The sequence below is a fragment of the Aythya ferina genome, assembly GCF_964211825.1.
Source record: "Aythya ferina genome assembly, chromosome: 4".
Taxonomy (NCBI): Eukaryota; Metazoa; Chordata; class Aves; order Anseriformes; family Anatidae; genus Aythya; species Aythya ferina.
The window spans coordinates 9,544,164-9,558,357 of NC_140300.1; the positions used below are offsets into that span (position 1 = coordinate 9,544,164).

Consider the following 14,194-nt stretch of genomic DNA (forward strand, 5'->3'; position numbering starts at 1 on the left):
CTACTCCTCCATTAATGTAAGTCTATTCATAAAGTGAGCAGTGTAGTGTTCTTAGAAACATGGAACACTGCAGTTGTCAGTGTGGCCAAGTGCACAGAAAAACAGCTTAAAGCCTTTTAGTCTTCATAGCCTCTGAACTGCACCTAGCTGTAGTAATTACATAGCGTTGGATGGAAGTTATTTGCAAGTTGACTGGCTCTTTAGTTTTTGTTGTTGTTGCTGCTAGCTTTGCTTAAGGAAACCACTGATATTTATAAATGTATCTGAAGGTACAGTTTATATTATTGAAGAAGTGACTTAAGTAGTCTCAGAAACGAATGGAAGAATGCAATCATTGGTTCAGTTCTCTGTTATGTATAATGCATGATCAACTCTGATGTGAATTTGCTGCTGTCAGTGTCTGTAGCCATTACAGCAATTCTGACTGTTCAACTGTTCTTGACGTTACAGTGGACTAAAGAGGATGGACATAGAACTGCCACCTCTGCTGTCCCTAACCTGTTTGTTCCATTGAACACTAATCCAAAGGAGGTCCAAGAAATGAGGAACAAGGTTTGTAATAGCAGTAATTTCTTTTATTTGTTTTGGTTGTCATTACATGAAGTAGCATACTTCTGATGAACTAACTTTGCTGTCAGGGAATTTGGGGGGTTAAATAAGACAACTTTGGTACTGCTTTCCCCCCCCTCCCCCTTACAACTAGATACTGAAACAATTCCTAAATTTTCTGAACTCATCTTGGAAAAAGCTGGTATTACTTGTCCACTACACGAAGACTTGCATTGTCAAATGTTTTGTTACTGTCAGACCAGTTGCTGGATACCTCTGAAACAACCACCACAGTGTTTATGGTAGTAATTTTATTCCCTAAAGCCACTATTTTACACAAGTGATCTGATTTGGTTTCATGAGTTGAAATTGTGGCAAGGACAAAGAAGTCTACCAATCTGTCATTGTATTTTATTATATTACGATACGCTATGATTGTTGCGAAAACTCTTTTGTCCTCTGGAACTCAGAGGTCATTCTCTTTGAAATGACCTAGCAATTAATTGTCCAGTCTCCAAATTTCAGATCTGTCATCTGTCTTCCAATGGGAAAGCCTTGAACACATAGATTTTTTCCACTTCATTTATTTTAAAGTATAAAATAAGCACCGGCATCTTGTTAATGCTTAACTTATTCTTGGTTGTTTTGCTGACTTCTAACTCATGGCCATATGGAACACAAGTTAGCCATAACGCTGTGTCACAGGAAAGTCTGTGTAGTGTTACTGGCAGGAATACTGATTTGTGCTAAGAGGACTTCTATAAAGTTGACAGAGCTTTTGCTTTTCCTGACTCAGCACTGTAAATTAATGATCACTTGAAATGAGCAATCTGGTGAAATTGCTGAGCGCTTTCTTGGTGTTTGAAACACAAATATTGCTGTATTAAAAATGAATGAAGTGGCTAAAAGGAGAGAAGTGAAACTTTACGTTTTGCTCTCCTCATGACAATAAGGGCAGTAAATGACAACAACTAATTCAAAATATATTTGTTATGAATTCTTTGCCATTGCAGGATATCTAATTTAAATAGATAATACCTAGATGTAAACACCCATTTTTTGTTCCTGTCTTTGGTTTTGGAAGATCTGGGGGTGTTTAGAATGCAAAAAAAAGAAGTTTGAATACTCTCAGATGAGTGTCAGTTTATGTGTAGGTAAATATATGTATGCCCTTCTAAAAATACGGGCCTGATTATATGCGAAAATGGAACATTATACAATGTTACAGTAAGTTCTGTAGGAAGATGAGATTGTGCTATAGCACACTAGTGACAGAAATGTATAAATGACACATCAGGTATAACAGACTTAAAAAAAAAAAAAAAAAAAAAAAATCACTTCTGCAATTCTCTCCTTGCTTTTTTTCACAAATTGGATTTGTCTGCTACCTAACCTCTATAGTTTTACTGTACTGCCCCTCACTTTTTAGTACTGGCTTACAGACTGGTTCATTCACCCTTTCAAATTAAAAAAAATAATAAATTTAAAAAATAAATGTAGTTATTTTTTCTTGTGTTGTTTATACGACTGTATTTTGCTGCTTTCCTTTACAGATCCGGGAGCAAAACTTACAAGATATTAAAACTGCAGGCCCTCAGTCACAGGTTCTTTCTGGTGTAGTTGTGGACAGGAGTCTTGTACAGGTGAGAGTATAAAATGCCTAAAACCACTAGCTTAATCTGTGATGTCCTCTGCTTTCACCTAATGTGTCCCTATAAAATTATTCTTTAATTGGCAGAGGGTAACTGTTTATAAGGTAAGTCTTAGAGGTAACACTATTGTCTTTGCAAGAGTGCTCAGGATCAGAAATTTAAGAGGCTTCAATCATGTAGCTTAAGCATGTCTGTGGAGGATGCTCCTTTTGTTTTTTGTTTTTTTTTTTGTCTGAATGTAATGCATGAAATTCAGAAGGCTTATTTATATGGATTTAGATTATTGTTCATAAGTAGTTGGGCTTTGTGATAGCTTTTTGTTTATTTGTTTTCCAACTTTATGTATCTGTTTAAGTATGGACACTGGCCATAGCAGGCTCACTGTGGGGCAGTAGTGTTGTGTGGTGAATAAAATATTATGAAACATGATAATACATTTGAGGAGCAGTTTGCAGAAGAAAAGCATATTATAAATCAATAAAACTTCAGAGCAGTATATCTGGATATACTACAGATATTAGCTATGAATCATAGCTCAAAATAAAGTACGACTTAGAGCTATGCAGTTATTCTGTTAAACACACCTGAAAGACTTTAAAGCTCTATATATCCGAGTGCTTTAACTGCCTCCGATATGCATTTTATGATACACTTTGAATAGCTTGACAAGTCTTATCGTGACCATAGCATTACTTATGTTGGGGGTCATATCGTGTGCATGTCGATTCATTTGTCATTGCAATTTTATCTACCAGTTACTGTTTCTTTGCATGTTTTTAGCAAGTGCATAATGCTCTTGGTTGATGTTTTAAAGCCCGGGCTCGGTTTGCTCTGTTTACTCAATTTACTGTTGCAGGATGCTCCCCTCTCAGACTGTACGGAATCTATTGAAGGGCTCGATCTCACAGAGCAGGCCTTTAGTCCCGCTAAATCTCTGTCTGTTAGAAAGGTACTGCCCTGTCATACTGCTCTAAATACTGTTGTTCACCCTTCATTTTACCTCTTCCTTACCCTGTGACCTCTTCCCTCTGTTAGCTAATGATTTGGCTATAAAAGAAAGAACAAAAGTAGATGGATCTCCAAATTATGTATTTGCGATTATAAAAGCAGTTAAATTACCCCATTAAAGTATATTGTAAGGATTTTTATCTTTTACCTTGTCTGTAGAAGCTGATAAGGAAACATTTTTGATATTAAGCTGTTGATTAGGTTCTGCATGTAATGGGTTTCTTTTCGCATGCTAATATTAAATTACTCTAATTTGAGATCCATCTGGAGTTAGCTTAATGTCAGTTTAATTACATCAGTGTAATTCCGAAGATATCCACATGCTCAGTGTGTGCCATGTCACACTGTCAAGTTTTGATCCTGCATTGTTTTGTTTCCTTAAAACTTCCTCCAATAAAGGTTGATCTAGAAGATGACTGAGTAATGCCCCACACATCTAAAATGCATTGGCTTACTTGTGCTTAATGCAATATACCTTAAATACAGAATAAATTCAAGAAATGCGCATATGGTTGTCCTTTGAAGCTGAGTAAACAGGTACAGTTTGCAGAGTGGAAACACTCTGTCCTTAGTTTGTTTTGTTTTCCAGGTTTTGGAGGAGTTTCTTAGAGGTGATCTAACACAAGCATCACTGTCTCATCTGCTGCAATGTTTTATCTAACAGATTCCTAAATCTGTGCCTAACATCTTATCAGAATAGTTTTCCCATCAAAAAACAGAATAATTGGAATTACATCATTGCTGCAAAACTCATGACTTTATACCATTTTCTAGTGTAATTGGTCAGTTTGTATTATCGATAGATGCATCATACTGAGGATTCGATTAAGTTGTTTTTCAGATTGCAGTTTTTTTCCTCTTGGAATATGGATAAAACAACAAAGTGTTATTTCCATGTTTTAGAGGAAAAACAAAACAAAAATTCTTCAAGGTAGTGCCTGCCTGTATTTGGGCAGCTTCTCTGCTTGATAAAAATACCTTTGAAGTGAAAATTATTTTTATGATAGGCATCCACTGGTTATCACAACAGTTTGTTTCATCAGGGACATGCGTGATATCTTTCCAGTATTACTCCTGAACAATGGCATAATCTTTCTACAAAACTAGTCAAATATAATAAATAGATTTTTGCAGACGTCAAGGAGCCAACAAAAGGCCTACTGGTTATGATTTTGCCTAGTAGTATAAGGGTAGGGTTTGGACATCATTTGGATGTCTTTCTGCTTTGGGGTGTCATGAAAGTGCTTTCCTCCTGAAATACTGTCTAAAACTATACCAGAATGTCAGTTTCAATAGGAGTGGCCAATTTCATTCTTTCTTACCTGCGTATGTATTATGACCTGAATGCTTGATAAAGTATTTCCTGGTGAGGGTGGGATTTCGAAAATGCTGAAAATTAATTGCATATTATAGAACAAAGGCAATAAAAGCGAAGTTATGATGCCCACGTAAACCTCACAAGGAATGAAGCTTTAAGGAGACCTATACACCAAGGGCTTAAGGACCTCTAGGTACCAGATAATTACAAGTCTGCAGCTGACAATTTCTTAGACACTCAATTACGATTAAATCAAAAAAAAAAGTTCCATCTAATTGCAGTAAGTCTTAAAATGTATTGTGCTTTCAGCTAACATTGAGATTGTTATTAAATACTAATTCACACTATTTCAGATGGAAAAAATCCTGTTTGTGTTTTGTATGCATGTAATGCTTTGAGATTTTTGCGCCTATGCTGCATTAATAAATTCTCCATTTTGCCTTGTCATTTGCTTTTTCCGTGTTCTGAGAAGTCCTGGCCATGTTGCAACACAAACTCCTTGTGCATCGTGAGACTTTATTCATGTTACAGACTTGGTTAAGTAAGATTCTTTGCTGAACCAAGAGGAAATGCTTGTTACTCTTACCCGTAACTGTTCTGCAATCTGATTAAAATGTATATAAATTTCCATCAAGTGCTGGGGATTGCCCATTTCATGTCTATTCCTTCAAAATGAAAATTCTGTGGCTTTGCTCTTCATGGAAAGCCTCCAAGTTCTGCCCCAGAGGGAGTAGGCACTGTGTTTTAGTGGGGACTTCTACATGAACAGGCCTTTAAGAATCTTGGCTTTTTGGAAAAGGCACTGCATTAACATCAGATTGTATCAAGTGTGATTGTTAACTTTCAAGTTAGACAGCTATGAACATGCTGTCTGATTAAGAGAGAAATTGGCATGTATAAGGTGCTAATTTTGCTCTATCTATCCCTGAGAACGAGATGAAGTGCTTGCCTGTTGCATAATAGCCACCTCAGAGTAGGTTTGAATTTGTCCCTGAAAGTGAGATTTGGTGGAGGAGTTGCGTAAAGCCTTGCTAATCTAAAATTTCCAGGTAGGATATGTGAGCTTCCAAGGCTGGAAGGAAGGCATATTGTATGTCATGAGCCACAATTGACTTTCCTTTCTTGGATTTCTTGGATCTTTTTGGGAGAATATGCTCCTCCAGAATTCTTAGGAGTGAAAACATTCTGTTCTTGGATATAATTTATCTGCTGTTTCTTCTGTAGGAGAAAAATGTTGATATTCAAATCCTTATGCAAGCAATCAAACTTCTGTCATGGAAAATAATACTAGAATCAGCGTAATCCAGATTAATTCACTAGAACACAAGTTTTCTGCATGTTATCCGTCGTTGACTTGCTTGATGAAATAGTTCCAGTCCTTCTATATGGAAATCTATTCCTTCTCTACAGTCTCTTGTAATGCTGGAAGCAACTCCAGACCAATTTTCTTATTCAGTTTTTCTGAATGTTCATAGGAATCTGCAAATAACATGGACAGGCTGATAGCTCTGCAAAGTCTGTCTACTTCAGTGTCATATTTAAAGATCTGAAGTATGTCCTCTCGTATCAGATAGTCCTTTGTATTCACTTTCCTTCTGTCCTGTTAGCTTTCTGTCGCATGTTTTTATTAAAATTCTTGGAAGGCTGCTCTGTAGCATACCTGTGAAGTAACGCATCCATTCTACTTGGATTTTTGTGTGTTTTAGTGATTTGCATTGCAAAACTTACTAAGTTACTACATGAATTTACTTTCCCTGTTAAACTGATTTCTCTACTCTTATAATTTTCATTACTAGCATTTGAACTGATCTTATATTGTTGATAACTGATCAAAACTGGATGAATTAATCTGAAAACATGTTTTAGCAGATGATGCCTTTCCTGGTGTCTTACCTAATTCTGCTTTTAGAATCCAAAACCACAAGTACTCTTCCTTCACCATACGTAATCCAATTTCTGTTGTTGCCTGATCTTTTTCAGTATTATTTCTCTTGATTCAAATATGCTCAGCTAGTACAAATACTGTTCGCGTTGTATTTTTGTTTCACATCCAAGTGACAAACTTGATGTGCTGCTTTTATGCCCAGCAGTTTAAAAAAAAAAAAAAAAAAAAAAAGCATTTAAAGAAGCGCAGGCGATACGAGCCTATTGATCATCTTGCAGCAAGGTGCACGTTTTGCTGTTTGTTGTCACTACTTAATCAATAAGCATGCAGTAAAACTTGGTTTCATGTGAGAGTTGTTCTACCTAGTCATTTGGAGTTTGGGTTTATCTTGCAGACCAGATTGAAAGACCTTTAAATGTTTGAAGTGTGCACTGTATGTCTTGTTCCTTCTCTGTTGGCTTTTGCAATCTTAGAAAACTCCAGGAACTTAATGCCTGAGATCAGTGCTTTACAAGCCTGTTACTTATCACTGAGTATCATGGTTAAATCTATGTACGTAGTTTGGAGGGGGGGGAATCGAAAATTACCATGAGCACCAATTTGCAGCCACTATTAAAAGCTCAGACCTGTTTTGGGGGATGCTTTACGATTTTGACAAAACAGTTAAGATTTGTACAAATGATGTTTTGTGACTTTAATGTGTTATCCTGTGATAAAAGCCATAGCTATCAAAACTGTTTTTACTTTTTTCCCTGGTATTAAGAGAGCTGGTGCTTAATGAAATGTTTTGAGAATAGGCTTTTGACATTCTACTAACATTGTGTGTCTGAGACAAGAGTTCTTCCTCTTATTTTATAGAGAAAGGGAGGCAGTTTGTAATATTTTGTTTCTCTCCTGCTGTTACCTTCGGGATCTTACAGCGGTGGGTTGTTACGCTGTTTGTTCTGTACTTCTTACTGGCTGATGTTTGCTTTCTGAAGAGAAGCACAGATTCTGCCAACCAGCTGTGCTTATTTCCCTGGATTGTACCACACCACATTCAAGGAGCACATTCGTGAAGCTTTCAGAAATACCTAGTTCTTGTCTAGCACATTTTTGGTACTGACAGTTTGTCCTAAGTGCTGTTAGCATCCCAAAGAGTTCTCCACCTCATTTCACCTTCAGTTCTGCAGTAAAGATCTCCTGCTTGTCCATCAAGTGTGGACCTGGAATGCTCCTTTCCTCTTTCAGGTGCTATTTATTTTTGAACTCTGCATTCTAATGATTTAAGTATTGATACAAATAACATTTGAATGTGAAAGTGACTTAAGCAAATCAACCCATGCTTCTTTGGTAATGGAATGCAGGTACCTCTTTTCAATAACAAAGACAATTCAGGCTTCACAAGGACAGGAGGCACGAAACACGTCAGTCACTTCCAAACTAGTACCAAATAGACTAGACTTGCATATATCCACTGGAAAGACAAGCACTTAAACAAGTCACCTGAAAGATACAACAGCTACCCAGGCAAGCATCTTCTGTACCTGAGATAAAAAGCCAATGGCTTTAGTCTTTGCTATATGGTTAGAGAAGACAAACATACAACCTTTCTGTTAATCTCTGATGCAGCTGCTTTTGTCCATTATAATTTATTGTACATAGAATTGCTAACATTTTATTTTTGTTGGTATAACATTTTATGTGGCTTGTATGATCAGTGTTATAGATGTAAATATGCTAACTCATAAAAACGACAGTTAAACAATTTTTAAGTAACTAAGCTTGAAGTTAACAGTTAATCTGGTGTACACAGAACACATACAAGATGGCTTTTTACTCTAACATCTGTTAGATGTTATGCAGTAGCTAGCAGAAATGTTTTTTTTTTAATTTAAAAAATAAAAAATAAAAAATATAAGCTGAGTCCTATTAACTTATACAGGTATTTTGTACCCAGATTGCCATGCAATTGGGCCTAGTATCTTGTTTCTGTTCTGGGGAGAAAAAGAAACAAGATACTTACGTGAGTTCAGCTAGACTGGCTGCTGTTTGATTTATTGCTTGATGGTGGATAATCCCTGGTGGAAACACTGATGTGTCTGTGAGAGTAATTCATGAGACCTATTTTCTCCTTAATATTAACCTGATGTAGATTTAAAAACTAAATTCTATTATAGGATTTTTTAAATTACTAATCTAAAAGAAAACAAGTGTAACATTTTTCAGGATATCTTGTTTTGGTTGCTTTGTAGCTGCTGTACTTCTCAGGGTTCCACGAGTTACTGCTGAGTTGCAGATGTATCTTAATTTTCTTTTGTCAGGGCGAACTGGTGACTGCATCAAAGGCAATAATTGAGAAAGAATATCAACCAAAAGTCATAGTGAGCACAACAGGACCAAATCCCTTCAATAAACTCACTGATCGAGAACTGGAAGAATACCGCAAAGAAGTAGAAAGAAAGCAGAAGGGGCCAGAAGGTTGGTTTGTCTGTGTGGTGTTTTTTTCTGCAATAGACTTCAATAAAAGCAAGTGTGTTACTAATTGGAATGTGGGTTACCTGAAAAGGCCATAGGTTATTTTGCTTGTGTTCCATTTTTTTCTGGTGTGAATTAGGAATTTAACAAGAATGTTAGAGACAGGGAGGGCAATCCAAGTGCTGTAGAGTATTCTGTAAAATGAATTGAGCTAATTTGAAAAAAATATCCTGAGGTGTTCAGTATGGCCAGCTGATGTTCCTATTAGGAAGCTGAAAGCTTAAAACTTCAGTCACTAAAGTGTTCAGGTACTGTTATAAAAGTCATAAAGGTGTTCAGGTACTGCAGAGTATCCCAGGTTGTTCTGCTGTGTTTCCTTAGCACTAGAGATCATCTAGGGCAAGTTCTCAAATCCACAGGTTGATGTGGATTTGAGAACTTCAGCCAGATAACAGAATTTGATTGCTACTTGGAAGTGGCACATCAGGGAGACTGCCCAAGAAAAAGACTTTCTAAATTAACATAGAATGAGGAGAGAATCTCTGTAAAATGAGATTATTACTGCATCTACAGAAGTAGGTCAGGATAACTGCTTTAAAGTTTTTACAGGATAATGCTTCTAGTGCTTACAATTTGTCTGTTAAGGTTTGAACTGAACAATGCTGGAACTAGAAGTGCAGTTTCTTTTGCAGTGTGTGCTCCCTGCTGCAGCTTCTTGATAGGACAGTGTAGGAACCACTGGAGACTGTGTATGTTCAGCTACACAAGTACTGGACTGTCTGGGGGACTGGGATACCGTGCTGTCATGCCTGCATAACTGCATGCCTTTATTCTCTCAGTAACACTGCTACGTCCTTCTTAGATAAGGTATCAAAATATGGAGACTGTGTTACTGAGACAGACACCAGCTGGGGAACAGAGTGCTTTGCTTAGAAATCAGGACATCAGTGAGCAAAACACTTCTCATAAAAAATCTCTGGATTTGAAAGGCAGGTCAAAAACCTTTCAAGGAACAGATATGAAGACTTTACAGGATTGCGACGCATCACCACTGTCTAAATCTTTAGATAACACTCAGTTTGCTGCTGCACGGGTTTCTTGTCAGACCATGCAGCCAGTCATCACACATCTTAACCGAGAAGAGCCAGCTGGGCAGAAGTCCTCCCAAAAGGAATTTCATACCGCAGTGATCAAAGCGTTAAGGTCCAATCCCGATCTTTTGACTGAGGCCTCAGAATATGGTACAGTTGCACTTGCAATCTAAGGAACAAACTCTGTCTTCGTCATTTGGAGATTCTGTCAGTTGACTTCTATCTGTGGGACTGATTTCACTGTTTAATTGTCTAGGTGAACTGTCTGGAACAATGATTCTGTGTTGTTCCTGATGTATGGTGTACTCTATTAATTACTCCTTTGCATCTAGGGCTATTTAAACCTGGAAGCAACGGGGACCCTCCTTACTAATAGCAAATACGCAAACCACTGTGAAATCTGTTTTTGAATCATTCAATTACTGCATGTTTCTCTGATCAGCTGTGCAGTCTTCCATTCTTTTCTTTTTGTATGCAAATTTATTTACTCTGAGTTTCAGTAAAGCAATTCAAAGCAAGCAAAAGAGCGTTATCTTGTGTTGGTCTGATAGCACCCCCCCCCCCCCAATTTGTTTGTATCTTCCTTGTGATTTTTCTCACAAGTTTTCATAGGACAATATTATGTCCCAGCTCATAAACCATTATATTATTCATATACTTTTATTAACAAACAAACAAAAACACAGCACAACTGTAACTTGAACAGTATTGTTAATACCAAGCTGTCACTTAAATTTCTTTTGCTTGTTTTGATATTATTTAATACCCTGGCAGAATTTTGATTCAAAAAATGTGTTAAGATTTCTTGTGTTTGAAGCAAAAGGACGCTTTTGTCCCCTCCCATGCTGAAGCATTTTGTCTGCCTCTTTAATTTCTGTTTGTCTACACCTGCAGAACCTTCAGAAGATGGCAGACAACAGAAAGAGAGAAGTCCCCCGGATCACACTTCAGCGCGCACTCCTCCCAGCACACCAATTAAAGTAGAGGAAGGTATGTTCTCCTGATTTGGGGGCCAGGGGAAGCCAGTAACTGCATCATTAGTGACTGACGCATGAAAATATACGTACTAGTATCTAATAAAGGTAAATTACTTCTTGTACTCTATTTTTATACTACCTAAAATATACTACTCTGAACTGTAAGTGTAATAGGAGTTCTGTTTACAATAATAAAGAAGTGTGCATTAATATAAAGACAAATTTTCATCTCTTCAGAATTGCCTTGTCATCTCTTGGTGTTTCTCAACTGATTTACTTGTTTGTGCATTTTCTGCAAGAAAGACTTGCTATTATAAAATGAAATGTCTGATGGTGAACCGGATACTAATTAGTTGCTTTGGTAAATCTCCTTCACTGATTGCACATTTCTTAAACATTATTGTACTTGGATTACACCTCAGTAAATGTTTTTCCAACTCAATTTGAATCTTAGTTTCATTGTTTGCTAACCTGACGTGGTAATTATGATTAAAATGAGACAGGTCTGGGAGTCTATAATTTCCTCAAAAGAAGAAAGATAAAAATCTTGAACAGGTGTAATCTAATTTTTGTCTTGTTTCCTTTACCTCGTACATTGGATATATCACTCGTCTGTTAGTCTTCCATTCACTACTTCATCTCATTCTGTTTCTATAAGAATGGTTGCAACCATTCTTCTAATTTAACACAATGGCTGTGATGAATGCATAGATTCTCTATTTGTGCTTTTTTCTTCTTGTGGCTGCGTTACAAGCAGGAGATGGATATGCTAAAGAGTACCTGTTACCATAGTAAGTATCATTCCATACTCTGACCTGCTTATGTGCTTTGCTTCACTCTTGCTTCTTTGTTTACTAATTTTTTTGTTTTGCACTTTTTAAAAGGCAGGCTTTTTCAGCTGAGACACTGATTTCCGTAGTTCTTGATTTCATGAAACTCTAGGTAGTTACAGATTATATGTTAAAATGCCCTCCCCCTTTGAAAGAGACTGCAGAAGTGACATTGTGTGTTTCCATATCTGTGTCTGATTCCTTATGGTTTCAAAAGGAATAGTCTGAAGTTGTCCTTCAGCTATAGCTGAAACAGGTCTGGGAGTTTCTGCCCCAACGATTTGCTGCTGCCCGCACGGTTTATACTCGGTGATGAAAGTTCCTAATCTATTCCAGTTCAAAACTGGTGCCAGGGATGTAGATCTGAACTCATCCAGCGAAAACCTACACGGAAGTGGAAATGGAATTAATCCTCTGTTACATGTAAGCTATAGGGAAACTCAAATTCCGGCCAAGGAATGACAGCGAGTACTTGGTGGCAGCAACTTCCACAGCTGTTTCAGTTAGATCTGCAGGGCTACATCAGATTATACTTTAAAGTAATAAGGATGTTTGGCCCACTCCATTTGTATGTTCTGTTGTATCCGAAAGCCAGTGTTTTTGTTGTAGATACAAACATCAGATTACATTACAGACAACTGTGATAATACTAATATGGTTCTAAAACCTGAAATTCTTCTACACTGATAACTCTGTTCCACAAAATCATATGGGTGTATGTTCAGGACAAACATAAAATGCTTATTTTAGAGACCTGAGTAATTGAAAATGCATGCCATGACTACTCTGACTGGCAGGAGTTCTGCTGAATGACAGTGTTCTCTGTATACAACTAGTCAGTTGTTTTTTTCCTCACGTTCTTTCTGTTTAAGTGTAGCTGAAGTCAAAAGTGTTTTATGTTTGAGTTATAGCCTAATTTGTATGTTTGTCCACGTGTTTGTGGTTAAAAAACAATCAAGTAAAAAAACAAAAACATAAACCTTTATTTTCGTAAATAATGTTAATTGTAAACACAAGTATTAATGTTACTTTCAAAGCTCTCTTATGGTATATTTTACATATATATATATAAAGGGAGAGCATGGATGTAGACATTATTCTGAAGGAGAAAAAACAGCATGAAACTTGGAGGTACTGGTGAATTCTTAAACTGTAAACAGGTTTTTTGCAGCAAGATGCAATTTGAAACCTTCTGGGCTACATTACTGAAATTCATCAAGTAAAATAACAAGCCTTTTACATATTGTATGCTTTTTAGTCTAATGTAGAATTAATTAATCTCCTTAATTCTGTAAAAATATTTCTCTTAATGAGCTAGGTAACAGACTTTTGTTCCATTTTGTCTTAATGTTAATCTCTTTAGCATAGATGATGGTAATTTGACAAACTGGGAAGGGTTGCAGTAAGTTTCAAATAAACTTGTTTTAAAATAATAACAATAAATCTGACCAACAGACAAACACGGTGCCTGCTCTAAAACCAAGCCTACTAATGCTTTCAGTTAATTCCTGAAAAAATCAAATCCAAAAAGTGTAGTGGTACCGAAGAAGTGTAGGTAGTACGTGTGTATATGTATTATGCACACTTGTACTGGTTAGTCTAGAGCTTCAGGAGGCAGCTCTTAATGTACATAATTGCTTTCTCTTTTACTCTGTTTTAAATCCTGCCCGCTTTATAACTTTAAAACTTCTAACTTGTGCATTCTGTGTGTTTGGAACTGAATACTAGCGTGTTTTGTTTATTTAACATATTAGATGTTTGTGGTGCTCTAGGCAAAATGTGAATACCTGGTAGGAAACCAACATAACAGCCCTGTAAGAGATATTACAGGATAGTAAGTCCCAGCTGGCAGAAATAAAGTCACTGTCCTTTCCATAAGAAAAATTGGGAAGCATCTAGTACTTTCTGTAAGTTCTTGTGAAACCTGTCAGGGTTTTGGAGGAAAAAAAAAAAAAGACTTAAAAGGGGAAAACATAGATGCCTTTCTTTGGTGTCTAACAATGAGTATGGCCTGGATTTTGTGCTAAATTCCTCCTTATGTAACAGTGGAGATGTATTTGACACAGCTAAGGAGATAACTTCTCAGTTTCAGTGAAGTGTTGAAAAATGCAGGGAACTTGAAAAGTGATCGTTGTTGTGTATGTATGCACAAAAGAGCTTTAAACAGAACATCTCTAAAGCATAGCGGTGAATGAGGAAGGTGTTACAATTTGAGAGTAGTGGTAAAATTCACCTTTGGACATGAAGTTAGCACTGAATTTTTGATGGTCCATTTTTCTGGGGTGAGACTTGCTGTATTGCATAACCTGCTGAGCTTATTTAATTTGATAAACTACATGGATTTTACTTATAAGAATCTGTAATATTTATTCATATATCTTGCAAAATAAGCGAAGCCTTTGTGATAGGAAATGATATTCAGAAACC

General features: G+C 36.7%; 1 protein-coding gene across 11 annotated transcripts in view; it reads left to right on the top strand.

The window, feature by feature from the left end:
- The window catches only part of ADD1 (adducin 1), a 61,062-nt gene that overhangs the window by 43,061 nt on the left and 3,807 nt on the right, over positions 1 to 14,194 (top strand). For 2 of the 11 annotated variants that reach the window (XM_084518230.1, XM_084518234.1), the window contains exons 11-16: positions 451 to 552; positions 2,103 to 2,192; positions 3,058 to 3,150; positions 8,716 to 8,872; positions 9,859 to 10,110; positions 10,855 to 10,950. In XM_084518230.1, the coding sequence (XP_084374356.1) occupies positions 451 to 552; positions 2,103 to 2,192; positions 3,058 to 3,150; positions 8,716 to 8,872; positions 9,859 to 10,110; positions 10,855 to 10,950 (790 nt within the window). Of the gene's footprint in view, positions 1 to 450; positions 553 to 2,102; positions 2,193 to 3,057; positions 3,151 to 8,715; positions 8,873 to 9,858; positions 10,111 to 10,854; positions 10,951 to 11,694; positions 11,729 to 13,130; positions 13,170 to 14,194 lie in introns of all 11 variants that reach the window. The other 9 variants (XM_084518237.1, XM_084518232.1, XM_084518233.1 and 6 more) reach the window with 6 other exon arrangements.